General features: G+C 43.9%; 1 protein-coding gene across 5 annotated transcripts; it reads right to left on the reverse strand.

The window, feature by feature from the left end:
- On the reverse strand, window positions 1-26,928 carry kctd15b (potassium channel tetramerization domain containing 15b). 5 transcript variants are annotated; one of them, XM_029721085.1, is made up of 6 exons: window positions 26,212-26,803; window positions 24,537-24,596; window positions 23,131-23,306; window positions 16,597-16,741; window positions 10,990-11,295; window positions 1-3,711 (listed from the first exon to the last, which is right to left on the reverse strand). In XM_029721085.1, exons 1-6 carry the CDS (start codon window positions 26,218-26,220, stop codon window positions 3,553-3,555), a joined length of 855 nt encoding a protein of 284 aa, XP_029576945.1. In that variant the 5' UTR covers window positions 26,221-26,803; the 3' UTR covers window positions 1-3,552. The 5 variants fall into 5 exon arrangements, with proteins under 5 accessions (XP_029576945.1, XP_029576949.1, XP_029576947.1 ...); XM_029721089.1 differs by lacking the exons at window positions 24,537-24,596; window positions 26,212-26,803 and adding an exon at window positions 26,823-26,928; XM_029721087.1 differs by lacking the exon at window positions 24,537-24,596 and having other exon boundaries at window positions 26,212-26,801.

A 26,928-nucleotide genomic window follows, 5' to 3' on the forward strand; every position in this document is an offset into this window, starting at 1 on the left:
GAAAATATACAGTACATCCTTTTATTATCGCAAATATGCAAGAAAAATCAAATGGACACACTGTAAGTGAACACATGCCCTTTAATACCACAGTCTAATTATTAAAACAGTTTAAATAATATACATTTTGTACCTTAAGTATACCCTTTTGAAATGTGTTTAGTCCATATGTACACAACATAATGCTTGCAAATTGGAAATGATTTTCATTATTTTTGTTTTGTAGTAAATGAGAGGACTTAGAGGTCTCTTTTTTAATAAGACGGTCGAGGGCTCAGTAAAAGCCAGTGTCCTGATAACAATTTAATATACAAACAACTGTACAACTTCCCTCCGGTCTCTGGACTGTGTGGACGCACCACACAGAGAAGTGGTAGGACTCCTTGTTAATTATGGTCTACCAACTTACTGACCACAAATTACTAAAAGAAAATGGTACACTCTCAGAAGAAAAGAGTGCTATGTGGCACCATGTGTCCCTGTAGGGGAACCCTCTGAAAAAAGGTTCCAGATAGAACCATTTAAGATCAGAGAGCTATTTCTGGTTCAAAATAGCACACTTTAACAGGTTCCTTTTGGAACATAGGTTCAATTTGGAACCCAAAACAGTTCTATCTGGAGCCAACTTTCAAGGGGTTCTCCTACAGGGACAAATGGTGCTGCACAGCAGTCTTTTTTTCTGAGTGTATGTGTGAAAACATACAATATGTTTGAGGAAATGTCCCTGTAATGTAATGAGGTATCTGTGAGAACCTGACACCTGTAAGAGGTATTGTTGAGTTGCTTTACTCTTGTGTCAACAAGGAAGTGAACTGATGAAGGTGAGTTAAATGCTGCCACATACTGTAACTATTCAGAACCATTGAGAACTGAGCCGGTTACCTTCAGATGTAAAGTTGAATCAAGAGATACCAGAGGACATAAAGTAGTGAGGGAATGTTTGTTTGGTCTGGTGCGGTGCAGTCCAGTGAGCCATGGGGGTAACGTTAGGAGGGTGCTCTGTACAGAAGGGTCTGGGAATGTGATGACGCAGTGGGGGGCTCAACCCTTGTCTCTACTGGCATTGCTGAGGAGTTGGGAGTGCATGGGAGCCCGGGGGACCTGCTGGGCTCTGAAGCCCCACATCCCTCAGCAATATGAAAGGCCTGGTTGGCCATTCCCTTTGAGGCGACTGGATGCAAGGGCCCAGGCCAGTAGCAGGTCAGAACAAAGAGGAGCCTGATTGGGAGGGAGGCCCCCCAGGAGGTCTGTGCTGCCTTCTGGACTTCTTGGAGCTAAACTAACTAACCCTGACCATCTTTAAGAACTGAAGACTGAAGAAGTCCTGGGGCTTGTTTAATCAGTGGACATCCACAGAGAGGACACTGAACACTAGGACCAAGAGGAGAGTTGGTTCATTACAAATTAGACTACCATCCCATTTGAATTAAGATTTTCGTAATGTTTAGTGAAACACCCACCATAGGAGGTTTCAAAACAAGCTCATTAACAAGCCGGTGCTGAACCAAGATCAGAATGGGCCTCTTTTTGATCAATGATTTTGGAACGGGAGAAACACAGTTACACAGATATAAAGTATGACAACTTATACTCTTTCTTTCTTGTTTCTCTCTTTGATCCACAAATGTAGAGAATCAAACCATGGAATCACAGCAGGATAGAGTAAGTGCCTCCCACTCTTTTTCTCTGTAAACAATGCTCTGATGCTCAGCTTACAGTTCATTTTAGGTTATGCTGCTGCAGACATGTGAAGAGTGATTGAAATAATCCTGCCTTAGAAATGAAATGACAGACAGTCAGCAAGACAAACATCAGGGGCTTCCATGTTGAACGTAAAGTATTCTTTCAATTGTCAGACTGTACTGTGTTTGTACTGTGTTTATTCCTATAAAATAGTTTTGAATAATCATAGTGATTTCTGTGTCAAATAAACAATTATGAAAACATGAATTTTAAACTTTGTACAATCATCAAATAGGCAACTTAGCTTTATCACTGAAGTTTGCTATTACTTACATTGTTTTAGGCTCTCTCAACATATTAATATGTACTAATTACTATAAACACAATGAGATAATGTGTGGGTTGATTTGGCACTGGTCATCAGGACGTATACTAAACTTTTTTTGGGGTGGCGGAAGTTTTGTAGATGATGTGTTATAAGTGCAAACAAAGTGATCAAGCATTTAGAGTACATCTCATCACAATCATGGAGATACACTGATACAGTTCACATGTTCCTCTTCAAGTTAGGAACATTCTGGCATTCCACAACCAGCAACACATTCAGAGCCTTCATATACAATTTCATTCAGATTTTCTCATTTCACATTGCAGATAATTTTACATTTTGACTTTTAACTTTTTAATAAATATATGTACTCTCACATTGTTAATCTTATTTGATGTAAGATATGTTTTACAGCTAATTGCGACAACGCCAACGCACTTTTTATGCATGCTACAAATGTTTCCTCTGAAAGATGTAGAAATGGCCAGGTTCCCTTGCAGCCCCATTTAAACAATGAGACCTTCTCCAGCTCTGAATGCATTACCAGCCAGACTGCTGCTTTAGCCACGTAGCCTCCAGACATAATAGTGATTCTATAGCCACTGCCAAGTCTCTCTCTCTCTCTCTCTCTCTCTCTCTCTCTCTCTGTCTCTCTCTCTCTCTCTCTCTCTCTCTCTCTCTCTCTGTCTCTCTTTCTCATTCTCTCAAGCTTTCAAACCTAATGACTCTGAATACAATGCTCATACATCCTTCATATAGGAGGAAAAAAAACATAAAACAATCCTATTAATAATTGTTTACACCATGTTGTGATAAAACAGCAAAAAAAACAGTGAAAAAAGTTTTACTTTATAAACAACAATGAAAATAAGAAAGACAATCAATCGGACCTCCCTTGGCTGCGAGGCCTGGTTGCTGGCTATAAGAGCAATGTGGGCTGGATGGCTGTCACTTCCTCCGCTTCCTCTCTGCCAGCCCTGTCCCTTGTCAGGCCAGGCCTCCCTAAATAGCACCTGTCTTGTCCCCACTCAGCTGCACTGGACGGCGCACACAACACATGGGCCTCACACAGACACGTACGGGACTGGACGACACACCGCCATGCGCTGCACTGAGGGCAAGGGGGCCGTGCTCCTCACTGAGGTCAGGACACCTCTTCACAAGGGGTCAGAGAGCCTTACAACTGGAGGAAAAAGAGATTGGTCACGGTGCTTAAATGGTTCAAGAGATGGAGCTGCTGTTTCAGTCTTTCTGTTCATCATCATAGTCCTATATTTCTTTGGGTGTTATTAGTAAACAGAATCAAATCCTTTTGTTTTCTTTCTTTCATTTTTTGTGTTTATACTACATTCCCCTTAGAGCGCTGAGTTCCTCAGAGCTGGCAACGTTATCAGGCGTCTGCTAATACTTAGGTGTTTCTTGCTTTGTTGGTTTTTGTGGTGTGAGGTGGAGGGATATTAGGGTTTGGGTTTGTTCTGTTCTGTCCAGTAGGGGGGTGAGGAGTCCCTCGTGGCTAGTCCCTCTCCTCTCCTAAAGTCTCTCTAGTCCAGGGGCTCCTGTTTTATCCTGATGGGGGTGTTCATGGACATACTCCGCCGGTCCTCACGGCACAGCACGTACTCGCTGAACTGGGAGGAGTCCACCCCGCCGCCGCAGGACGCTGCCACACTGAAACCCTTCTGGAACAGACGCTCTAGAACCTGCAGGGACAGAGCAACAACAGAGGTTTAATCAATCAAATCTATTCATAAAGCCCTTTGTACATTAGTAGCCACAAAATGTTTTGCAGTAACCCGGCCTAGACCCGAAAGAACAAGTAGAAGCACAGAGGCCAAGAAAAGCTCCCAAAGGGTTAACACAGACTTATCAATAATAATGACCTTGTCCACCCACCACCTCCTCATCAATCAAAGCACATTTACTGGTGATGAGTCACGTATACAGTAGCACATGTCACTAACCCAATCACATAGATGGATATGTGCCGGAGGGGCGGTCAGACATCACACTGTCTCTAATATTCATGGTGGTGGGTGGTGTTGAAGGATCTGCTGCTGATGGTATGAGGGCATAAGCTCAAAGTGATGGAGGGGGTTTGGGGTGTATTAGAGAGAGTTAGCTAGGTGTGTTTGGAGGGAGCTGGCTTGAGTTCAGTATATGGAGAGATGTCTAGAGCTCCTAATTGGAGTAATGAGCAGTAGGGGTTGAGGAGTGAGGCTGAGGCCTGTAAGATAGTGGGAGCTGTGAGGGGCTGTTAGGGGCTGTGAGAGGCTGTGAGAGGCTGTGAGGAGCTGTGGGGAGCTGTGAGGGGCTGTGAGGAGCTGTGAGGAGCTGTGAGGAGCTGTGAGGAGCTGTGAGGGGCTGTGAGGAGCTGTGAGGAGCTGTGAGGGGCTGTGAGGAGCTGTGAGGAGCTGTGAGGGGCTGTGAGGAGCTGTGAAGGGCTGTGAGAGGCTGTGAGGAGCTGTGAGGAGCTGTGAGGGGCTGTGAGGAGCTGTGAGGGGCTGTGAGGAGCTGTGAAGGGCTGTGAGGAGCTGTGAGGAGCTGTGAGGAGCTGTGAGGGGCTGTGAGGAGCTGTGAGGAGCTGCGAGGGGCTGTGAGGAGCTGTGAGGGGCTGTGAGGGGCTGTGAGGAGCTGTGAGGGGCTGTGAGGAGCTGTGAGGGGCTGTGAGGGGCTGTGAGGGGCTGTGAGAGGCTGTGAGGGGCTGTGAGGAGCTGTGAGGGGCTGTGAGGGGCTGTGAGGAGCTGTGAGGGGCTGTGAGGAACTGTGAGGAGCTGTGAAGGGCTGTGAGGAGCTGTGAGGGGCTGTGAGGGGCTGTGAGGAGCTGTGAGGGGCTGTGAGGGGCTGTGAGGAACTGTGAGGAGCTGTTAGGGGCTGTGATGGATTTTTTTCATCTCCTGTAATCCTTCTGGGTTTTTTAGGAGAGGGAGTATCTCTAAATCCCAATGTGTGGAGTGCTGTGTATTTATTTATTTCCCAGTTCCTTTAATGGAGTGTTGCAGCGTATGGAAATGAATGGTCTTGCTCAGGGCTAGCCTCCCTCTCCTTATATTGCCAGATACAAAGCCAGAGACGAAGATCACGCAAAATACATGCGTTTCGCCTGTTGCCCCATATAAACACACACTCGCACACACACACATACACACACAAGTGAGAGTGGCCTCTCTAATTGCGAGAGTGGTGGCCCCATTGGAGGGCTAAAGCGGGACAATTAGTCCTGGTGGTTGAGCCACGCAGCCTCCTCAGTCTGGGGGTTAGGATGCCTGCTGAGGAATTCACAGATCACACACACTGATAGGACTTGTTAAACAGGCCTGCTCAACTATTAATGGCTGGTTTAGACAACCCCCTACCACCTCGCCCTGCTACCCCCCCTGCCCTGATGCAAAAACAAGGCAGAGAGTGCGTCCCAAATTATACCCTATTCCTATGTAGTGCATTACTTTTGACCAGGGCCCATAGCGTTCTGGTCTAAACTAGTCCACTATATAAGGAATAGGCCAGGGTGCCATTTGGGACACAAGCTGAGATTAAATGTGGACCAGCAGCATTTTTCTTCTTGCACCTAACTAACTCCAATAACAATAACTACCCCCTCTCCCTCTCTCTTCTCCTCCCCTCCCCTCCGAAGCTCTGTGACGATGACGGAGTCAGTAATTTGTGGGAAAGAGAGGCACTAATTAAGAGACCTGCCGAAGCATCAAACGAACGCTCCCCAAATCCACGACAGACGATGGAGAGGAGTAACGATTATGGAAATGATATTACACTCTCTGCTTTGATCATTGCATCACATTGCATTTTCACCCCATATTTTTAAAAAAAAATTTATTTTTACATATGTGAGACTCTGTCACGTTAGGCGACGCATTCAGTCACAAAGGAGAGAAGGGTTGATCAATAAAGATACTCTTAATTAAAACATTTTGATAATGAGGCCTTATTACACTGTAAATATATTGAATTTAACCTCAAAATTTCATATTGAATTTCAACACATTTACATTGATCTTTGATTCAAAATGCCAAATGTACCAATGTTCACGTGTCTTTAACCCTTCTTGCTGTAAATAAGGTATTGGCTCTTTCACAGAACCCAAAACTCACTGCCCAGGATTTACAGTGGTTTCTGAAAGTTGCAAAGTTGCATACAGTTCTTCACTGTAGCAACACGTTCTGTTCCCCTTTTTCTGCCTATGTTTGAAGCTCAGAATGTGAACAAAAGCATTGCCTCACTTCATCCCCTGTGCACCTTCATAAACGTAGCCTACTGTAGCATACTAAACTATTCTCACTGTTGCAGGGTTGACTTGGCTGCAGAGGGATCAGCCACTGTCACATTCAACCCCCCCCCCCCCCCCCTGTACAGCATACAGGGACATCACAGCGCTGCCACTCAAACCTGGGGTCGCCATGGGGATGAGCAGGGGATACGTATCAAGCTCGCTCCACTAACCTCCCAGCATCATAACGGAACAGAACGCAGTAGAGACACAAGAGAAGCCGGTGAGGCAGGAATCAAAGTGGATGAGCCTCATGGCTGGAAACAGAGCGTGATGTAATATTGATGGCCACCGGAGTGCACACACACACACACACACACACACACACACACACACACACACACACACACACACACACACACACACACATACCGGAGTTCACACACAAACACTGGAGTTAACACACACACGCAGGAATGCAGGCACACGAACGTGCATACACACACACAAACACACACATCTCCAGAGGGGCTAGAGATGCCTGTGCAGCACTCGTCTAAGTCTCCAGTTGTCAGGACGTAGGGCTGGGGTCTAAGTCTCCAGTTGTCAGGACGTAGGGCTGGGTGTCTAAGTCTCCAGTTGTCAGGACGCAGGGCTGGGGTCTAAGTCTCCAGTTGTCAGGACGTAGGGCTGGGGTCTAAGTCTCCAGTTGTCAGGACGTAGGGCTGGGTGTCTAAGTCTCCAGTTGTCAGGACGTAGGGCTGGGGGTCTAAGTCTCCAGTTGTCAGGACGTAGGGCTGGGGGTCTAAGTCTCCAGTTGTCAGGACGTAGGGCTGGGGGTCTAAGTCTCCAGTTGTCAGGACGTAGGGCTGGGGGTCTAAGTCTCCAGTTGTCAGGACGTAGGGCTGGGTGTCTAAGTCTCCAGTTGTCAGGATGTAGGGCTGGGTGTCTAAGTCTCCAGTTGTCAGGGCGTAGGGCTGGGGGTCTAAGTCTCCAGTTGTCAGGACGTAGGGCTGGGGGTCTAAGTCTCCAGTTGTCAGGACGTAGGGCTGGGGGTCTAAGTCTCCAGTTGTCAGGACGTAGGGCTGGGGGTCTAAGTCTGCAGTTGTCAGGATGTAGGGCTGGGTGTCTAAGTCTCCAGTTGTCAGGACGTAGGGCTGGGGGTCTAAGTCTCCAGTTGTCAGGACGTAGGGCTGGGTGTGAGTGACAGGTAGAGCAGACTCAGAGTAATGTGGTGCTGCATGGAGGGAGTCCTACTTTGTTTAACTATACATGGCCATTAAAACGCTGTTTCTACCTCATCTTCGTTCTCCACTTCATCACAAGCATCTACAACAAAAGACCTGTTAGAAAGTGGTTGTCTGATCACACTAAAGTGTTCCATTTCTAGGGGGGACAACTGCTGGCTTGTCTAAGAGACAAGTTCACTAAATAAGTTTGTAGTAAAGCTTTGACACAGGAGGGCCAGAAATAGTTTTGGTAGCTAAGTTCATGATGTGCTCTGTGTTTTCTTTTTCGGAAGGGTGAGGGTGGTGGTGATGGAGGTGGTGATGGTAGTGGTGGTGGTGATGGAGGTGGTGGTGGTGGTGACGGAGGCAAACTGCAGGGTGAAGCCATGTTCTCCCTGTTACTAGCTGACCTAGTATGGATTGATAGGCTGGTTATGTGACATGATGTGTCAGAGAGAGTGACTGGGCCATGTAATGTCCCCGGCCCTGGCAGCCCTGGCAGTGAGAGGGGACAGGAAGGACAGGGGCCGTCTCAGAGTAGTGTTGCTGTCAGGGTGATGAAGGAAGGATTGCGTCTGGCTTGATCACAGTGCTCCATCACTGTGATGTACGGAGGTGGGTACCGGCCGGCTCCTGCTTCGGGACTGTGTGTGTGTGTGTGTGTGTGTGTGTGTGTGTGTGTGTGTGTGTGTGTGTGTGTGTGTGTGTGTGTGTGTGTGTGTGTGTGTGTTTGTGTGTGTGTGTGTGAAAAAAGCCACCGCTGTGGCTTTATAGCTAAATGTTTTCCCTCTTAAGCGGCCCAGTCCTTTTTTCCCATGGCTCTACATCACAGGTGGTTTGCATTATTCCCCCTAAATTCCTTTCATGACTGGAGGAATGAATCGTTCACTCACCAAGGTGGGATTGTTTATAGGTTTTCTCTTACATTGGAGTTGGCAAGAACGATTTCTCAGACAGAATGAGTTAGTAAGCCGCCCAAAATGTTATTGGTGATTAATTATAATGAATGTACCTGCCCTTGTATCGGAAGAGAAATGCTGTAACTAAGGGCAGCAGATGACTGAAGAGACTAAAGAATCCAAACCAGGGCAACACGGAAATACACAAGTTCCCAACACTATTTTCCATCTCTTTCTCAAAACTTTCCCTCTCTTTTTCTCTTCTCTTTCTTCCTCTGGGCAGGGTGTGGTTGCATTCCCTTGGGTCGGGGTCCAGGACTGTAATCAGATCACAGGCACATTGTCTGGCCAGGTAAGGCGAGGATTATTCTCATAACCTTCTCATACCTTCACTCAACAAAGACACAGGACAGGATGAGGAAGTTGTTTAGAAAAATCTCCCCTTACACCAGAAACACCTCCATCTGCTCTCTGTTCCCCTCACATCTGCCAACCCCTACAGTGTGCTTCTGTGTGTGTGTGTGTGTGTGTGTGTGTGTGTGTGTGTGTGTGTGTGTGTGTGTGTGTGTGTGTGTGTGTGTGTGTGTGTGTGTGTGTGTGTGTGTGTGTGTGTGTGTGTGCATTTGTCTTAAAGGGGCCAGCCCAGAGAGAGAAGGAGCCCTGCCGCGAACAACGCCTCCCCATCCAGGAAAAGGCTATACGTTGAGACAAAGCCCTCTAGAGCCCCACTCTGTCCCTCATTCACTAACACAAACATGACAAACAGGAAACCCTGAAGAGAAGGCAGGCTCCCGTTTCTGCCAGTACCAAGTCATTCACACGCTGTCTGATTCCCAAATTACCTCCTATTCCCTATATAAGGTGCCATATTCCCCACTATGTAGGGCATATGGTGCCATTTGGGATGCAGACACTGAATAATGGGGTTGGTTTCACCTCAGCTCCACAGAGAGACAGTGAGTCTGTGGGTTGGTTTCACCTCAGCTTCACAGAGAGACAGTGAGTCTGTGGGTTTGTTTCACCTCAGCTCCACAGAGAGACAGTGAGTCTGTGGGTTGGTTTCACCTCAGCTCCACAGAGAGACAGTGAGTCTGTGGGTTTGTTTCACCTCAGCTCCACAGAGAGACAGTGAGTCTGTGGGTTGGTTTCACCTCAGCTCCACAGAGAGACAGTGAGTCTGTGGGTTTGTTTCACCTCAGCTCCACAGAGAGACAGTGAGTCTGTGGGGTTGTTTCACCTCAGCTCCACAGAGAGACAGTGAGTCTGTGGGTTGGTTTCACCTCAGCTCCACAGAGAGACAGTGAGTCTGTGGGTTTGTTTCACCTCAGCTCCACAGAGAGACAGTGAGTATGTGGGTTGGTTTCACCTCAGCTCCACAGAGAGACAGTGAGTATGTGGGTTGGTTTCACCTCAGCTCCACAGAGAGACAGTGAGTCTGTGGGTTTATTTCACCTCAGCTCCACAGAGAGACAGTGAGTATGTGGGTTGGTTTCACCTCAGCTCCACAGTCTGTGGGGAAGGCCTGATAATGAAAACTAAAATAGGAGGGATACTTCCCAGTCCATTTGAGACAGATGTACGGCGCACACTGAGACCAGACTCGGCGGTAAACATAGTGGGAAAATGTTGTGTTAGTTGATGCGGCCAATTAATTATATTGCAAGCCATTTAAAAATCTATAAAAGAAGTATAAACCGGTTTAGGCTGTTTGAGAAATTGTAAGTATGGTATTAAAAAATGCAATACGTGTATTTCAATCTCCCCGGGCGGTGTTATATTGGAGTCTTTTTAAAAAGAGGAGCTGTGTCTTAAAAAGGAGTCAAACGTAAATTATGCATATCATTTTTTTTCACCCCTCTCATTTTTGTGAGAAGAAAACATGGCCGCAGCGCAGGCAGACAGTGGAGAGGAGACAGGGCTTTGTCCCGCTGCTCAGGCAGCTAGGCAGCAGCCCCAGAGGTGGTCTCTCACATTGGCAGGAGGGCGGTGGAGGTGTCAGAGCAGAACGCCTGCCTGGCGTGTTGGGGGTAGTGTGGGGCATGCTGGGCGCTGGGTGAGGCTCCTCTATGTGTTGACCTGTATGGCTATTGGCAATGAGGTGTTGATGATACCACAGAGCTGTGGTGAGAGGCTGCTCCGCTCCTTAAAGCCTCATTCAAACCTCGGAGGGGGAAGAGTGCTTTCTGAGAGGAAGATTAATATTATTGCTGTGACATAAACCTACAAGTGGCTGAAAAAACATGTCACTATCTCTGAACATCTTAAACAAATTCACTCTAAATCACATCAGAGTAACTATTATCCCATGTGAGTTATGATGAGGGGTTGTTGCTACAGAACAGTCATCTTGTCTCTGGCTACACGCAGGACACAAATCAGGTCACATGCCTTTACATGGACATTTCAAAGTGGAGTCCTTGTCCTATAGATCACCAGTGATGACAGTCAACTTGACACCTGTAAAACGTGATACACCACTATACCCACTGTAAACCCTGCTCCCTCAAGACTATAGGAAAACAGAAGTCACAGAGGCTCTCTGGGGTTTTCATCACCAGGACAGAAAACCTTCTAGTGATGATTAAAGACGGCTGCCGACATTCATGCACAGACAAAACGTTATCTACCTGGACGGAGTTGAGCCTGCAGTAGCCGTTGAGGGGGAAGCGGATGACGTGCGTGGGGTCCTGGTTCCAGCCGGCGTTCACCGAGTTGCACATGACGTCTCCAGTCTCGGGGAAGATCTCCTCGATGAGCACCTTCTCCCCGCTAAGGGCGATCCTCTCACCTAGGTCAGGCGTCACCCGCACCACCAGGCAGTCACAGGGCTGGGCCGTCCTACGCTGCTCCCTCTCCTGCTTCCAACGCTCCAGCTCCTTAATCATGGGGGACAGCTGGTAGTACCGAGCCTCCTCGTACAGCAGGTGGAACTCCTGGGTGGGACAGGATAGGAAACATGCACAAACACTCAAATCCAAGTCATTTCATGCCTCTTTGTCCTTTTCACGGCACTTCGATACAAAGTGATTTTCTTAGCAAGTTAGGAGAGCATTTTTGCTAACCCTAACCCTTTTCCTAACCTTAACCTCAGTCTCCTAACCTGCTCTGTTAATTCTCCTAACCTGCTGTGTAAATTCTCCTAACCCGCTACGAAAAAATCACTTCCGTATCGAAGTGGCTTTAAAAGAGTGTCTTTTATAGTCAGTCCCTCATATTCATCTCATGGTATTTCCTGGTAACAAATGGTCTCGGTTAGGCCCACATTGAACATTCAAATATCTCAGATTGAAGAATGATTCACTGGTAAACCAGATCAGTCTCCAGTTGTTTACAAGAAAGGCCTGTATGGTTTTTTATTACCAGAACCACAGCCATGCTAACCATGGCCATACTGTAGCTGCAATCAGCCAGTCACTCTCTACTCCAACAGTAGCTGTTGGCAGGGCTGAGTAATCCTCTAGCATGTTGTATTGAGCTCTACTCTATAGAGGCCTGTGTCAGTGAGGCGAGGCTCAGTGAGCCCAGGCTGCAGTGATGTGGGATGGGATGGTACATTCCTGTGTGCAGACAGTCTAGCTGCAGCAGATTGCCTAGCTGCCTCCCCCCCTGGGCTGTGCTTGCTGGGGGCCATTTGCCCCTGCGCTCTTGCCTCTAATTTCCCACAAGACCAGATGGCACCATCGTTCAACACTACCATAGAAAATACCAGGAAGACTGAGGAGGAAAGGCAAGCTATTGGTAGCTAGCTAACAGAGGGGAAGTGAGGGGAATATATAAGGGAGAAGAAGTGAACATGAGGATAATTATAATATAAGCCATGGTTGATTTTTTTATGCATGCTTTGCACAGAGGGATTTTATGGTAATGTCTAATGTGAATAGTGGCCCGAAGTTAAGCTCTGATTTCACAATTTTATATTGCGTCAAATGAGTATTGTAAATATGCTAGCAAAACAATCAGTAATTGATTTTGCTACCAGTAGCTCTAGCTAGAAATTAGACAAAGGTAAATTGCTACATTTATGGGTGCTGCATTCCTAAAATGTTATTTGATGTATTTCCTGTACAAAGGGTAGGTCAAAAATATACAGAGGTTAAGATAACGTCGTCACAAATCTTGGACCAGCACTGTTGCTAACTAGCAGCAGAGTTGCTAACTAGCATAGCTGGTCACATTGTTGAAAAGAGCTATGGGATATTAGAATCTTATTGTCTTAACAATTGTCATCTTCAACCTAGCACAAAGGGAAACAATATTTCCCATGACATAATGAGTTGCCATACCCTCCATGTATTTATTCGGTATCAGGACCTTCTAATCATTCTCTTGATGAAAGATACTGGTTCAAGAGAAAAGTTGATAATCGCAGCGTATTATAGTCTTTATGGACTTCTAAAGTAAGTTAGGGTTTGTGCAGAGGAAAGAAAGAGAGAGTGCCTGTTTCAGTCTGACTGCATCATCATTGGCTGTGGGTGTTGGGTGCTAGGGGTGCTGGGGGAACCAAATCTAAAAAGAGTTTTCCCTCGCCTCTCCAGAACACTGTTGGGTACAGAGTATGGTACGGCAATAGCAGCAAATAACATATTATTAACCCTGCCTGCCTCAGTCAGAATGGAAGAAATAGCCACTTTCAAATCCCCCTGCATGAAAAACACTGACATGAAAAACCTTCTGCTTCTTTAACCCTCATTCAACCCCCCATCTGAAAACCAGGAATGGCCCAAAACCAACTCTAGCTGAAGCAGGCGGTGACGCAACACATCTTAAGCCGACATTCTAATATTTAAGATTACAGAATGTGAAGGGGTGGGTCGGTCACTTTTTTCTAGGCATCTCTAGGCCCTCCTCACTGCGGCTGACAAAATACATAAAGAGATGTTCCCCCTTAGGGGTGCTCTCTGTATCGAAGTGTAGCTCCTCATCCTTCACAGGTCTGAAGCCACGGATAGATGTGTTTTTAACAGGGGTCTGTCTGCGAGGCACTTTAGTCATCCTAAGCCTGAGCCGGGCAGAACAGAAAACAACAGAATAATCCTAACGTAATGCTGAAGTGAGGATGAGAGGGGAGATAGGCCCAACAGCTCTGTCTTGGCTGTATGCTGCCAGCTCCAAGAGACAATCTATCCCACAATCCTGTGTCCAGACAGGCCGGTTGAGCTCCAAAATAATGATCCGACCTGATCACCCACTGGCAAGGCAACATCGCAGGGAAGGAGGGAGGGAGGGAGGGAGGGAGGGAGGGAGGGAGGGAGGGAGGGAGGGAGAGCAAAATAGAGAGATGGGGAGAGAGAGAAAGAGAAGGAGCATACAGAGAGAGAGAGAGCATACAGATAGAGGGAAATAGGAACAAAATACTTTTTTACAGCTAACTAAACCAACAAAATTAGAAGTTACCTTCAGCACTGTCATTTGACATGGATATGGCAACACCACTGACCTATATGCAGTGATAATGAACAAGACGATAATGAATGTGAAATGAGTTAGCCTTAATATTATAATAACACTTTGTCTAGCACTGTGAGTGACTGAGAAATCTACTGGATCGTACTGAGAAATAAAGAACTTACTGTTCATTGATATAAGAATATAATTGTCACATGCAAAAACACACCGGAATGGTTAAGGACCATCACCTAATTGACTGAGCATTGCTTACACACTTTGTGATTCATTGTAGTCTGAATAATGTCTGAAATATGTCATGTGGAAAGCACATTAAGAGTGAATATTGTATTACATCTACTGATATATGCTGAATATTTGTTACTATTCTGCTAAGCAGGCTTTCACATTGATTTAGCTAAACACACAGCATGTTGGCTGCCAGCAGGAGAAGAGACCCAGGCCTGGGGCGACGCCAACACTGATTGTGTTCAGATAAGAACATGCTCAAGTCATCCTAACCGTATTTGCATTTTTTCAGAGTTCACACAAATTGAAAGGTATGCAGATCAACAGAGAGAGAGGAGGCTGGATGAGGGCACGTGAAGAGGGCACGACAAAGCCTATTCCCCCTCAGGCAACTAAAAAGATTTGGCATGGGTCCTCAGATCCTCAAAAGGTTCTACAGCTGCAACATCGAGGGCATCCTGACTGGTTGCATCACTGCCTGCTACGGCAATTGCTCAGCCTCCGACCACAAGGCACTACAGAGGGTAGTGTGTACGGCCCAGTACATCACTGGGGCTAAGCTGCCTAGCATCCAGGACCTCTACACCAGGCGGTGTCAGAGCAAGGCCCTAAAAAGTGTCAAAGACCCCAGCCACCCCAATCATACTATTCTCTCTACTACCACATGGCAAGCGGTACCGGAGTGCCAAGTCTAGGACAAAAAGGCTTCTCAACAGTTTTTACCCCCAAGCCATAAGACTCCTGAACAGGTAATCAAATGGCTACCAGGACTATTTGCATTGTGTGCCCCCAACCCCTCTTTTACGCTGCTGCTACTCTCTGTTTATCATATATGCATAGTCACTTGAACTATACATTCATGTACATACTACCTCATTTGTCCCAACCAACCAGTGCCCCCGCACATTGGCTAACCGGGCTATCTGCATTACATCCTGCCACCCACCACCCGCCAACCCCTCTTTTACGCTACTGCTACTCTCTGTTTATCATATATGCATAGTCACTTTAACCATATCTACATGTACTACATACTACCTCAATCAGCCTGATGCTGCATTCGTTTGACTTACAGTCATTGGCTGATTGGACTGTGTAGAATGGGAGTGGATGAGAACAGCTATAGCTTCCATACAGTACACTATACAGATCAAACCAAAACCAAAATGTAATTTGCCAAAAATGTGAAGGAAGCTTTCATGTCCTCACTGTTGTTCAGGTCAGTCCCCATTCAGCCGTAATGCTTGGCCCTGAGAGTTAGCCAGGGGGATCTGCCTCTCCTCTACTCCCCTTAGCCAGAGTGATGAACGACTCCAAGCCAACAGGGGAAAGACATGGAAATGTGGGTATAATAAGCTGAACTAAAAGGGATCCGGATGGACAGGAACAGATGGAGCACTGAATATGCTCTCCTTAGACATCATCAACCAGAACTTTACATTTTACTAATTGTGTTTTAGATCGATCAAAGTGGTTATATCACAGAAGATTTGGCCTGAGTCCATGATCGATCGTTGGCCTGAATCTTTGCTCTGTTACTAAATAGAATAACTTAGTAACAATAATATGTGTATATTTCCAGAGCCGGTTGTTGTGCTAAGCCAAGCGCATCCAGGAAGGAGTCTCCTCATGCGCACTCTGAAACAGGAGACAGGTGTGTGCAGCCACAGTGGGCTAAAATGGACCAAAGTAGCTCCAGTTTCCCAGGAAGCACTGTATAAAAGTGTGTGTGTGTGTGTGTGTGTGTGTGTGTGTGTGTGTGCGTGCGTGCGTGCGTGCGTGCATGCGTGTGTGTGTGCGTGCGTGTGTGTCTGTCTGTAGACATCCCCTACAGTACACTCCCTCCCCACACATTCCCCTCTGTCAGACTCAAGACCACATTATTCTCGCCTTCTCTAGTAATCCTACTTCCCTCTCAAGCCCAGTTCCTTTAAACTGTCATGGCACTCTATTGAGAGCAGAGAGAGAGGCAGTGGCTGGGAGACTGGGTGGTACTGTCAGACTGGAACAAGTGGAACAGGGGCTATACGGCCTGTTTCACCTGGCCTCACCTCTATAGAGATCATTGTTTTGTGAGAAACAACAGCTCTGGGCTTTGGTTCACATCACAGAACTATGCTAAGTTTTAGACCGAATTTTCACCTTTCCTCAACTGTATATTAAATGTTCAGTCTGGGATCTTAAGCACTTACAAATTGTAACATATTTTAAAAATTGAATTAAAAATATATATAGAATAATTGGAAATTCGTAGCATAGCAATTTCAGATCTACTGGCTGAAATTATACAAAACCTTCAAAGCATCACTTTAATGATAAATCGGTGGGGATTAATTAGATTCGATTTCCAATGTTTTAGTAATAAAACAAATGACTGCTGATATTGACTTATAGAATGTGAATGTAATGCTAAATCATGTTTATAATATAAATTGATAGACAGCTAAAACTAACATGTTGGACATTCTTCTCAGATGAGAGGGAAGATCAAACTTTGAATCAATCATCTATCCTTTGTATATCTCTACACTGTGTGAGTTCATATAGCGCACATACAGTACACATGATGCTATGGTGTGCAAATACAAATCATCATGTACCTTGAAGTCATCTGGGAGAAGCAGTTTACAGGTCCTCAGGAAGCTGAGAATATAACGGAATATTTCTCCATCCCTGTCGATGAAGTAGTGCTGCTTCAAGCTGTCCAGCACGATGGGCTCTGTGCCATTAAACAGACGGCTGATTCTGGAAATTGAAATACACACACACATATAATGGAATGAGGTTGAGTTGAGCGGCTGCCTTCAAATGTATGAAACAATTACCCTCCATTTATTTTTCCATTTTATTAGCGCTAAGTCTTAAATGTATTAGCATCCTGGGTGAAACAAGGGGCTTAGGGCACATTTCCTGTGTTCCAGGCCTGTTTGAAGTGTCCCTTCTGCTGTGTGATTAGGACAACATACAGTGTCTCGGCCGGCACTTACAGAAATTCATGTTATGGGTTCAGTTTGAAGCTCTATTACTAAAGAGTAAATCAAACATGTACCTGGGGTTTGCTACAATGAAATATGATATATGTTTCTCTATAGCGTTTGAATCCATGATCCTCTGATACCTATTTGTGTTTTGAATACAAATGTTCTACTGAATTATGTATTGATTTGGTTCATCTTTGAAAACAAGTAAGAGCCCAAGTGTGACTATTACACCTCGTGCCGTGAATCAACATTCACTCAAAAAGTAATTTCTCTAAAATCACTGACGCAGGTTTTCCATTAGAATGCAGAACAACAGAGGGAAATTCCATGAATTATGGACATAACTTCTAAGTAATAAGACACCTGTAGCTTGCCAAGCATCCATCCATAGTCGGCCTCTCAAAATGTAACCAGGAGTGAATAAGGAGCAAGGCTAACACTGGAAAATGCAGTAATCTGTTAGCTTTCATCCCACCATATACTGTCGATACGATGCCTTGAGATCAGGTTGGACAACTACACAACTCTCTCATCTCTTGTGAGGTTGTCCAGGTCAAGATGTAAGATCTTAATTTGATCACCCTGTTGCAGGAGGACTTTGCAGGAAATTAAAAATGTGTAGTGTATTTGACATTTACAAAAGCTTCTGAAGTTTGTAATTTCCACTTTTAAATTTCAGACTTGATTTTCCCTTACAAAAAAAATCCCTTAATTATAATCCACATAATAATTTACATTTCCTGTTGCTGCAGGATTTTATTCCTGATGTAGCAAACTGGCCCAAATTAAGATCCTACATCATTAGCTATGGTAGCTCTCAACCATTAGTTCATTCATTCCACCTCAGATCTGCACCAGGTGTATAATAGCTATAGACCTGGAAGGAAGAGAAGAGGACTTTTATGTTGGTCATTATTAGAGACATGATCGACATGGTGTCTCAATCACTGTTTTTCTTTAGTATTTGTATGTGTCACTCAACAGTTTTCTGTAGAAGTGGCAGTCCAGGTTAGAGTAACCTTTAAAATGGTTTCACTGAAACATTTCCCTCCTCTCTCCCAGAAACAGCTCTTGGCAGAGAGAAGGCTTCTCTGTTATCATTGTTCTGATGTAATCAGCTCTTTAATCATGCTAACAGCTTTTAGGTCAGCTGAGTACAGTTAAACCACCAGAAAGTCTAATTCTCACAAGCTGCTTTTGCCCAGTGACTGTTAAATCCTGTTATAAGACAAGAAAGAGAGATGCTATGGGAATCTCTACACACACAACTGTATTACATTTTAGTCATTTAGCAGACACTCTTATCCAGAGCAACTTACAGTTAGTAAGTACATGCATTTTCATACTGGTCCCCCATGGGAATCAAACCCACAACTCCAGCATTGCAAGCACCATGTTCTACCAACTGAGCCACACGGGACCATTTTGCAGTTTTGACTTTATAGTTTAAATCTCTAAAGCGAAATGCATTGACTTTCCATTACAATCCTTTGCTTTGTAAAGACACACACAGTGCCTGTATCAAAGGGCTTCATCAGGTATAGACTGAATCCTATCATGTAGAATTTTCCCTCTTTTTCCTTTCCTGTTAACTGTATAAAGAGAGCCAGTTTAAAGATGCTTTCCCTCTCTTTCTCTCCCTCTCTCTTTCCCTCCCCTTCTCTCCCTCTTTCTCTCTCTCCATCTTGCCCCTCTCTCTTTCTCCCTTTCTCTCTGAAAATCGATGCAAAATGCTTTATAAAAAACCAATACTCATCTCCCTGTATTGCCCGAGGTGTTCCTTTCTCATATGGTCTTGCAATTCTTCCAGCTAGAATTTCACCATACCCCTCCAGGGTAACTCTGTTTTTCATCTCCACTTTTTTAAAAAGCAATTAAAATGCTGCCTGTTTTTCTTTATTTCTTTCTTTCTTTTTCCCTCTCTCCATTTCTGTATCTCCCTCGGTGTTAGTGTTTCCTTTTGGTAAATCTCTGATTGGGGGCCCTCCGCACCTGAAAGACGGAACCCCGCCCTCACCCAGCTTTGTTTCTGTCATGTCAGACAGGTAGAGAGAGAGAGAGCTATACACCATCCTTCCTGCCTGCCTGCCTGCCTGCCTGCCTCAGAGAGACAGAGAGAGTGAGAGAGAGAGAGAGAGAGAGGGTGATAGAGAGAGAAGGAGAGTGAGTGAGAGAGAGAGAGAGAGAGAGAGAGAGAGAGAGAGAGAGGGCAGAGTGGGAGTTCGTGAAGGACTGGAACATCTCTGATCTCCCATCCCAGTGGTGCTGAGTAGAGGCAGTGTGGGTGAGCAGGCTGTAGGTAGACATCTCATGGACCCACACAAGTCAGACTAACAGTTTAGAGTCTGAAACTCATGGCTAGGGGTGTGGGTGGGTCAAGACAAGTGCAGCTTTTCACTCTCTCCAAAATGAAAGACCTGAGCTGTCTTCAATAGATTCCCAATGAATTTTGACATACATTGCAGGACATCTTACATATGTCTGTGAAAACAAATGCCCAGAGAGTGTTTTTGGATGAATGTATCAAACCCAACTTCAAGGGAGTACACTGGCTCTGTGAATAGATTTACAACTGGGTAGGGATGCCCATTGTCAAGTGTACACAGAGATTAAAACTGAAGGTTCGAACATCACTGAACTCTTGCCTATTTCAAACTTTAATGAATAATGTTGTTCATGTGTGAAAGACATTCATAAAGGGGAGTAATAGTGTGTTTAGAGAGTGGTATATTGAGTGAAAGTAGAACACGTGGTATAGTAGCACACTACAGTGGTTTCCAAACTGTGGGGGTCCACCCCCCTTAAAAAAAAGAAAATTGTAGAATGCACAAGGTGCAATCATACATCATCAGTATTCCTCTTGTCATGTTATCCATTGTATACTTTAGAGAGCTATTTATAAATTGTCAGAAATGTCCAGACCAACTATCCCATGTCAGCTAAGGTTTTTTAGCTAGATTTGTTTGCCCATAAATTTTGTTGTGATGTTTGAGTCACTCAAATATTACATAAATACACATGAGACATGGCAAAATGTGTAGAATTGCAAGAAAATGTGGTTTATAACGGCAAAATGTTCTCTCCACCGACAAGAGGAGTGTGAACAGTTTTTGTCATGAACAGTGCTTGTGCCCATAGAAAAAGACATTGGGGGGGGGGGGGGGGGGGGGGGGTCCCAAATGCAGGAAGGGAGGCATAAGTGAAAATGTTTGGGAACCCCTGGCATAGTAGACAGTACCAGGGATGGCTGCATGTAGCTTAGTAGTTAGAGCGTTGGGCCAGTAACTTGGTGGTTTGAATACCCAAGGTGATTTTTTGTTTTTGTTTTTATGCTATATTATATGCTATATGGCATCCCTCATAGATAATGGAAACCAGATTAATTATCAAAATAAGTAATAACTAGTGTCAAGGGTCATTTCAAAATAGTTTCCTTGTCTGTGTAATATTCTTCTCATTTAATTTCTTCAGCCTCAGTAGAATGGAGCTCTGAAGCTTATCTCCTTAACTATGAACTCCCCAGAGCGGGTATCAATGTTTGATGACCCCTGTCCCTTAATGCAGTCTGTACAGAGGAAGATGAATTTCCAGACATTAGTTACTAGACTAAGTTTCTCTACGCACTCTGCATTATTAACGCAGCAATCTATTAAAAGTAATCATCAACTTACAATTCTTTGAACCTTGTTCTTTAATTGTCAAGTTTCAGTGGATCATGGACGGCGGACTAGGACTAGACTCCTCCATGCACACCACACCGGATGTCCTCTAAAAAGACTGCATATAAGTCTGGCTATTGCAGTGTAATTGTTTTGCTTTCTGTCAGCCATTATCCTAATTCACACAAAAGGGCTCCTCCTCCACTGGCTCCAGAGGAAAGTGAACCCCTGAGGCAGACTGTGTGGAACACTGAGGAGGCAGAGAGAGAGAGAGAGAGAGAGAGAGAGAGAGAGAGAGAGAGAGAGAGAGAGAGAGAGAGAGAGAGAGAGAGAGAGAGAGGAGAGAGAGAGAGAGAGAGAGAGAGAGAGAGAGAGAGAGAGAGAGAGAGAGAGAGAGAGAGAGAACTGGCTCTCACATACACAGTGGTATCCTGTCATTACTCTTACTGTAATAGCACTGCTTCTGAGCTCCCTACTATACAGCATGTTTGTTACATTTGTATGGCTTTTCACCCTTGTGTATAATGTATATGCAATGTGTAACATCATTATGCAATACCATTATGTGAGGTCAGTGAAGGCTCCTCAGAGGAGGTAGGGAAGGGCCATCATCCTCAGTGAATTTCATAAAAAAGAATTTCAACAGTGTAGGCTGTGTGTAGCGGTTATGATATGGTTTGGCTTGGAAAGTTTTTTTTGCCTGGTCACTGTGTTGTGCATTGAAGTCCACAAGCGAAGGGAAAAGGTAAGAGGAGGAGTGTGCATCGATGTGAGAAGGAATACAATCTGCCTGCTATGAAAGTGAACTGTTTACACATGATCAGAGGTGAATTCATTCTGCGGATTCTGTTGAAAAACGAAACGGGGATAAACATACCTGAATTTGTCCAACAGAAACTCTTGTTTGCAACTGTTGGACTAATGATTACACCCTAGATCAGCTAGATGTATTGAAAGGGTCATTGTCTGTCCATGTGTCACTGTCTGTCGCCTAAAATGTTTCTCTCGACCTGTGTGCACCAACGTTATAAACTTTCATTCATAGGCTAGGTTGTAGCAACCTCATGATTGGTGTAGGGAAAATTTTAGTATCATGTTGTAGCCTAAACCTATCACTGTTACATTGAATTGTGTGAATGGAATATGAATGGTAGTCATCCAATATGCTGTAATAGAAATAAGGCCATGCTCATAAAAAAAACGTCCTCCCTCGTCTTAAACGGCACCGACCGCCACTGTGTGAGGTACATGGTGGTGTAAAAGTTACATGATAAATAGTATAGACAAGTGTAAAACAACACGGTATCATTTGCATAATGTACATCCGGGTATATGTGTGGCTGTACAGTGAGTGTATATGAAACAACCTGTATTTGAACATCTGGAAAGTCATTCAAATATATAAACTATTGATTTACTGAAATTCTAATTCTAATGTCATAAAATGGTGGGTAATATGCACATAATGCTAGTAATAACAAAAACGTTCACTCAGGTATTGTGTACCTGCAGTGTCTTGTCCTGTCTTGCTGTCCAACCGTCTTAAATGAACCAAACACACAGCTTATAGCAATGACAGGCATGGCATAATAATACTAAGGATAAACAATGGCCTATTATAGGCATGGAGATTTTCTCACAACAAGATAAATCATGCTGGTTTATGGACATAGAAAACAAAGTAGTTGACAGTGATTTCCTGTCAGAGCTGTGTGAATATCCAAGGCTTATGTTGATACTTTTCCTCTAAGCATTTCCTTAGATTTTCCTACAAACTGACGTATGTTAACCTTGGCTTAGCTGAAACTCTGGCTTCAAGTAATAGCAATTGACTAGAGCATGTAGCTCATGGAATATATAACATAAGGGGTAATTTCTATAGAAAGCATGAACTAACTTCAGCATAAACTATTAGCTTTACTATAAAGTTGCATTGCTCGTTTTAGTTGCAAATCATTTGGACATGGATTAGAGATGGTTTTAGATAAATTGGTTTTGTTACTATAATGGGGAAATAACCAGACATTTTCTCTCTCCATAATGTACAGTTAAAGTGCATAAACCTGTAGCATCATTTCAGCGAATAAAAGAGTCAGCAACTGCAATTAACACATTTCCATGTGTTATAAACAGGTTATAATCAAATACAATTCAAATGAGGCCATATGGAGGTTAGGCTATCCAATATACAATATCAAACTACAGAGAAACAATCATTAAAGCAATCAAGTATATCACTGATATCAAAAACTTGTAATGAGGGGTTTTGGAGCATCATGTCCTAACAAAAGTGTTACTGAGCACATTGACTTTTTAAGTTTATGGTGGGAGACAATTTCAAGTACAATATGTATCAGTAGGCTACACTCCTGTATTAAAAATGTTCAAAATGAATCCTGCAACAAAAGCACCTTGGGTGGCACATCTTGGCACTGTGGATAATAAACGAGACAAACACATTTCACTTATTGAATGAGAATATCCGATTCCTTACCTTGAGTCGGGGTATTTGGTGAGAGTAGCCAGGCTACTAGTATACATGTGTCCCCCGACGTCAATGTGAACCGGAGCATTCGACTTTGTCAGTTGAGCCGGTAGAGGGATTCCTTGTGTGGACATAGGAGATACCGGGGACCGGGTCAAAGACAGTCGTGACATGCTTCTTCCTTCCTTAAAATAAACAAATGGAAAAGCCATAGACATCATAAATTACTCGGGTCTCCAGAAAGTCTGTATCTTCCACCAGTGCGATCCTGAGCCTTAACAGATCACTTCCATGTCTGTCTGCTCGCATATTTAGCTTACAAATTATTGCCACCGTTCTAATGAAGTATGTTTGCATCTTTTCATTCAACGCCGGAGGGCAGGATAGGAGGATGATTATTATGGCTCCATAAAGAGGAATGCTAGGTGTCAGCCTCTAGGGCGATAAAACAAACTGCAATATTCTAATTAAAGGTCGTGTTATGTGTTAGACGTGATATGCCCAGACACACCAACCACCAATCTGAGAATACGGAATCCAGGGCATTTGCTCTCGATGAACTCTGTTCCTGAACCAGACATAAGAAAACATTCACCCCTTACAAGACTGTTGTGTTCTTTCTTTATTTTACCCCCACACAATAATGTCCTATACATGTAAATGTAATAAAAAAGTTACTGGTGCATCAAAAATAGCATCTCATATCATAGGAGTCAAGGGGACTTATATGTATCAAACACTATAAAAACATAACAGGACCAACCAAGATGTGAAGACAAACTACTTCATAACTCTATAATATCTGTCATGAAAATGAATGTAAATGTACAAGGTCAGGAGTTTTAATTAATTGCTCGGATTCCTCCAATGACCTTTCAGAAACGCGGGCACGCTTTTGCCACATGTTCAACTGAGAAAGGATGCAAGTCCTCAGGCTGGTGTGAATATTGGGGATATTGGATGGAAGGCATGAGAAACATATGACCACTTCATGAATGTCAACTATCCGTTACATGAATCCCTCCCAAACTATTCCAGAGCCCCTTCGTTTACACCCCTTCGTAACATCCAGGTAGCATACACTTGGTTGGCGTGCTACAGGCCACAGCGCAGTCCGAGGCGCATGGATACAGCGCGTCAGAGTTGGGTTAAACAATGATGTAGGCTATTAAACAGACATGTGGGTGTTGGGGATCATAGTTCCTCAAGTTTGCATACAACCAATCACCACAATCGAATTTAATCAAGATTGATCAAGATAACATGTTTTCCTATGGGGATTTACTTTGCATTTTGCGCATATTACGCATAGGCCTGTGAATTAAATCCCAACATTTCAACTCACACACATTTAATTAATATCAGAGTTAGTTTAATTGGAAACAGATATAGTTAGAAAATGTCAAGCAACTTACATTAGGATGTGGTTTCATGAAAAAATATATATCCATCATGTCTGCAAAAATGGCGGGTCGCTGGAATAAACTAAATTATTATAACTTGAAAGAAAGGCATTTCATCAACTTGTTCTTCCATGCAAGAGCACATTTACTAAACTTTGAATGTTAACCATGAAAGGTGAACAGAAGGCAGTTGTTAGGGCTCATTCAGCCCTTTGCTCCAGGCGAGATGCCCAGGGGCACAAAGTGTTGTTGAAGACTACAGAATTTTCCAGGGTGTTGCCCGCCTCGCTGTGTACACCACCAAGCCTTCAGGAATAATGATAATTTAATACGCACGCTGGATGATACATTTCAGGCCCCAGTGAAAGAAAAACTTCAAAAGACTTAAGAAGTTTTTGGCGTATGAGGCTATCCCACCTTCTTCACTTAGCCATGGGCCACAGTAACCAATACTGATAATATTGTTGGGGGAATATATACCAGATATGAGACACACACACACACACACACACACACACACACACACACAGGGTTAAGATGGGAGGAGCTGACGAAGTGGAGGGTAACGTGAAATATTGGAAAGCATGTTTATTATATGATCAATATGGGGGTAAAGATGATCATTATTAAAAGGCTATAAGCCAAGAAACTCGATGCCATTATAGTCTCACAAGAGTTCTCACATAAACAATACAAATACCGGAACTATTACCATTGACTCGTTTGAATGAGATCAACTGACATCTGTTCCTTGGCTTTGTGTTATAATAGTTTCCTATTGACCAACATTCCAGCTGTAGTAACTCTAGCCAATAAGCCGGTTTGAAACGTTCACAAGAGTTGGTTTTCACTATGGGCAATAGTGTACCAAAGAAATACATTTGACAATATTGTGCAAAGTAAAGATCAGAATGTGCGTAATTGTTGTAAAATAAAATAGCCAAAAAGAACATGCACAGTCGCAGAGATCCATAGAGTATCCACTTTTGCCCTCTTGAACAGTTTACATTGATGCGCACGGATAGCCTACTTCTACCAGATGCACAATATGGCGTCTTACTCATTTCTACCATCATGAAATTATGATTCAGAGACGTTTGATTCAAAAGCGAACAATGCGTAAAATGAATGTGTAAATATGCCAACGGCATCAATAGACAACAAGGGAAAGACAACAGCCTAGACAAACATTCACACCTTTCCCAGACTGGACAAAACATAGCCCTACTACAAGTGAAGTTATTCCAAATTACCTGGTGTTGAGTATAGTTTGTTCGCTGATACTGCAGGCTATCATACCATGAGGAAATGCCGTATCTTAATATGAATTTAGTCATACCGTTTCAAACATCGTAGGAGTCCGAGGGAATCCGTTCCAGTATCTATCAGTCCCAGCTGATGACTGCGTTCCCCTTTTTCACATGCCCGAGTTTCGTATAACTAGAGTGCCATCCAATAGCTGACCCAAGCATTCCTCAAGTAGAATCCGCTCCTTTGAAACGAAACTGCCAACACTGTATCCACAAACTGTTTTAAAGCATGTGAATCTACCAGTGAAAGCTACATTGATTAAAAAGAAGGGTCGCTGTGGCTTTAAAGATCTATCTATAGCTAATGCTGGTTGACTTGCTCAGACCAAGCTCTTTCCACAAAAGCGGCACAGGAAGAAGCAAAGCAGCGTTCTTACCTTATACATAGAAGAGATCTCTCCTTTCCCGTTTCGGTTCTTATTTGTATACACTTAAAAACTGAGTCGGTCAAATCCTGCTTCGTATTTTAGCTTCTTGAGTGTCTTTTTGCTTAAATGAAACTGCCGGTCTGTTATGAGAAGAAAGCCAATAATCCTGTCTCTAAATAACAGAGCAGCGCTAAAAAAGAATTCTTGCTCCGGGCTGCCCAAACGCCTCTGGGGTAAGGATTAGGCTACAATTAGCTCTACTCGCACCCCGTCAGATTTTTAAAACGAAAAAGTGATACTCTCTCCCTTTTACAAAAATGATGTCTATGACCAGATATAATAATGATTGCTAGGTTTTTCGTATTTTCCGGTAAAACATATAAATAGACCAGCCCCCGTAACGGTTTAACGTTCTGGTGTGGAGGGGGTAACGGTTAAGTGCTATTCAATATCAAGCAAGTGTCACGTCGCTCAATATATTTACAGCAGGAAAAAAGCAGATTTTAATCATTGTCATTTCGTCTGATGTAAAATTTCCTCAGGCATTTCCAGCTAGGCATACATTTCCATTCCCATTTAAATAAGTAAAACAGGGCACGCTTCCCTAGTCGTGTACTTACAGCTATTATAAAGGCACACTGGTAACTTGTTGACAAAGTGTCAATAAAATAATAATATGTAGATTTCCTTGGATACTTTTCATGCGGCGATTTTCCCCTGTCCCTT

The sequence above is a fragment of the Salmo trutta genome, chromosome 29 (genome assembly GCF_901001165.1).
Source record: "Salmo trutta chromosome 29, fSalTru1.1, whole genome shotgun sequence".
Lineage (NCBI taxonomy): Eukaryota > Metazoa > Chordata > Actinopteri > Salmoniformes > Salmonidae > Salmo > Salmo trutta.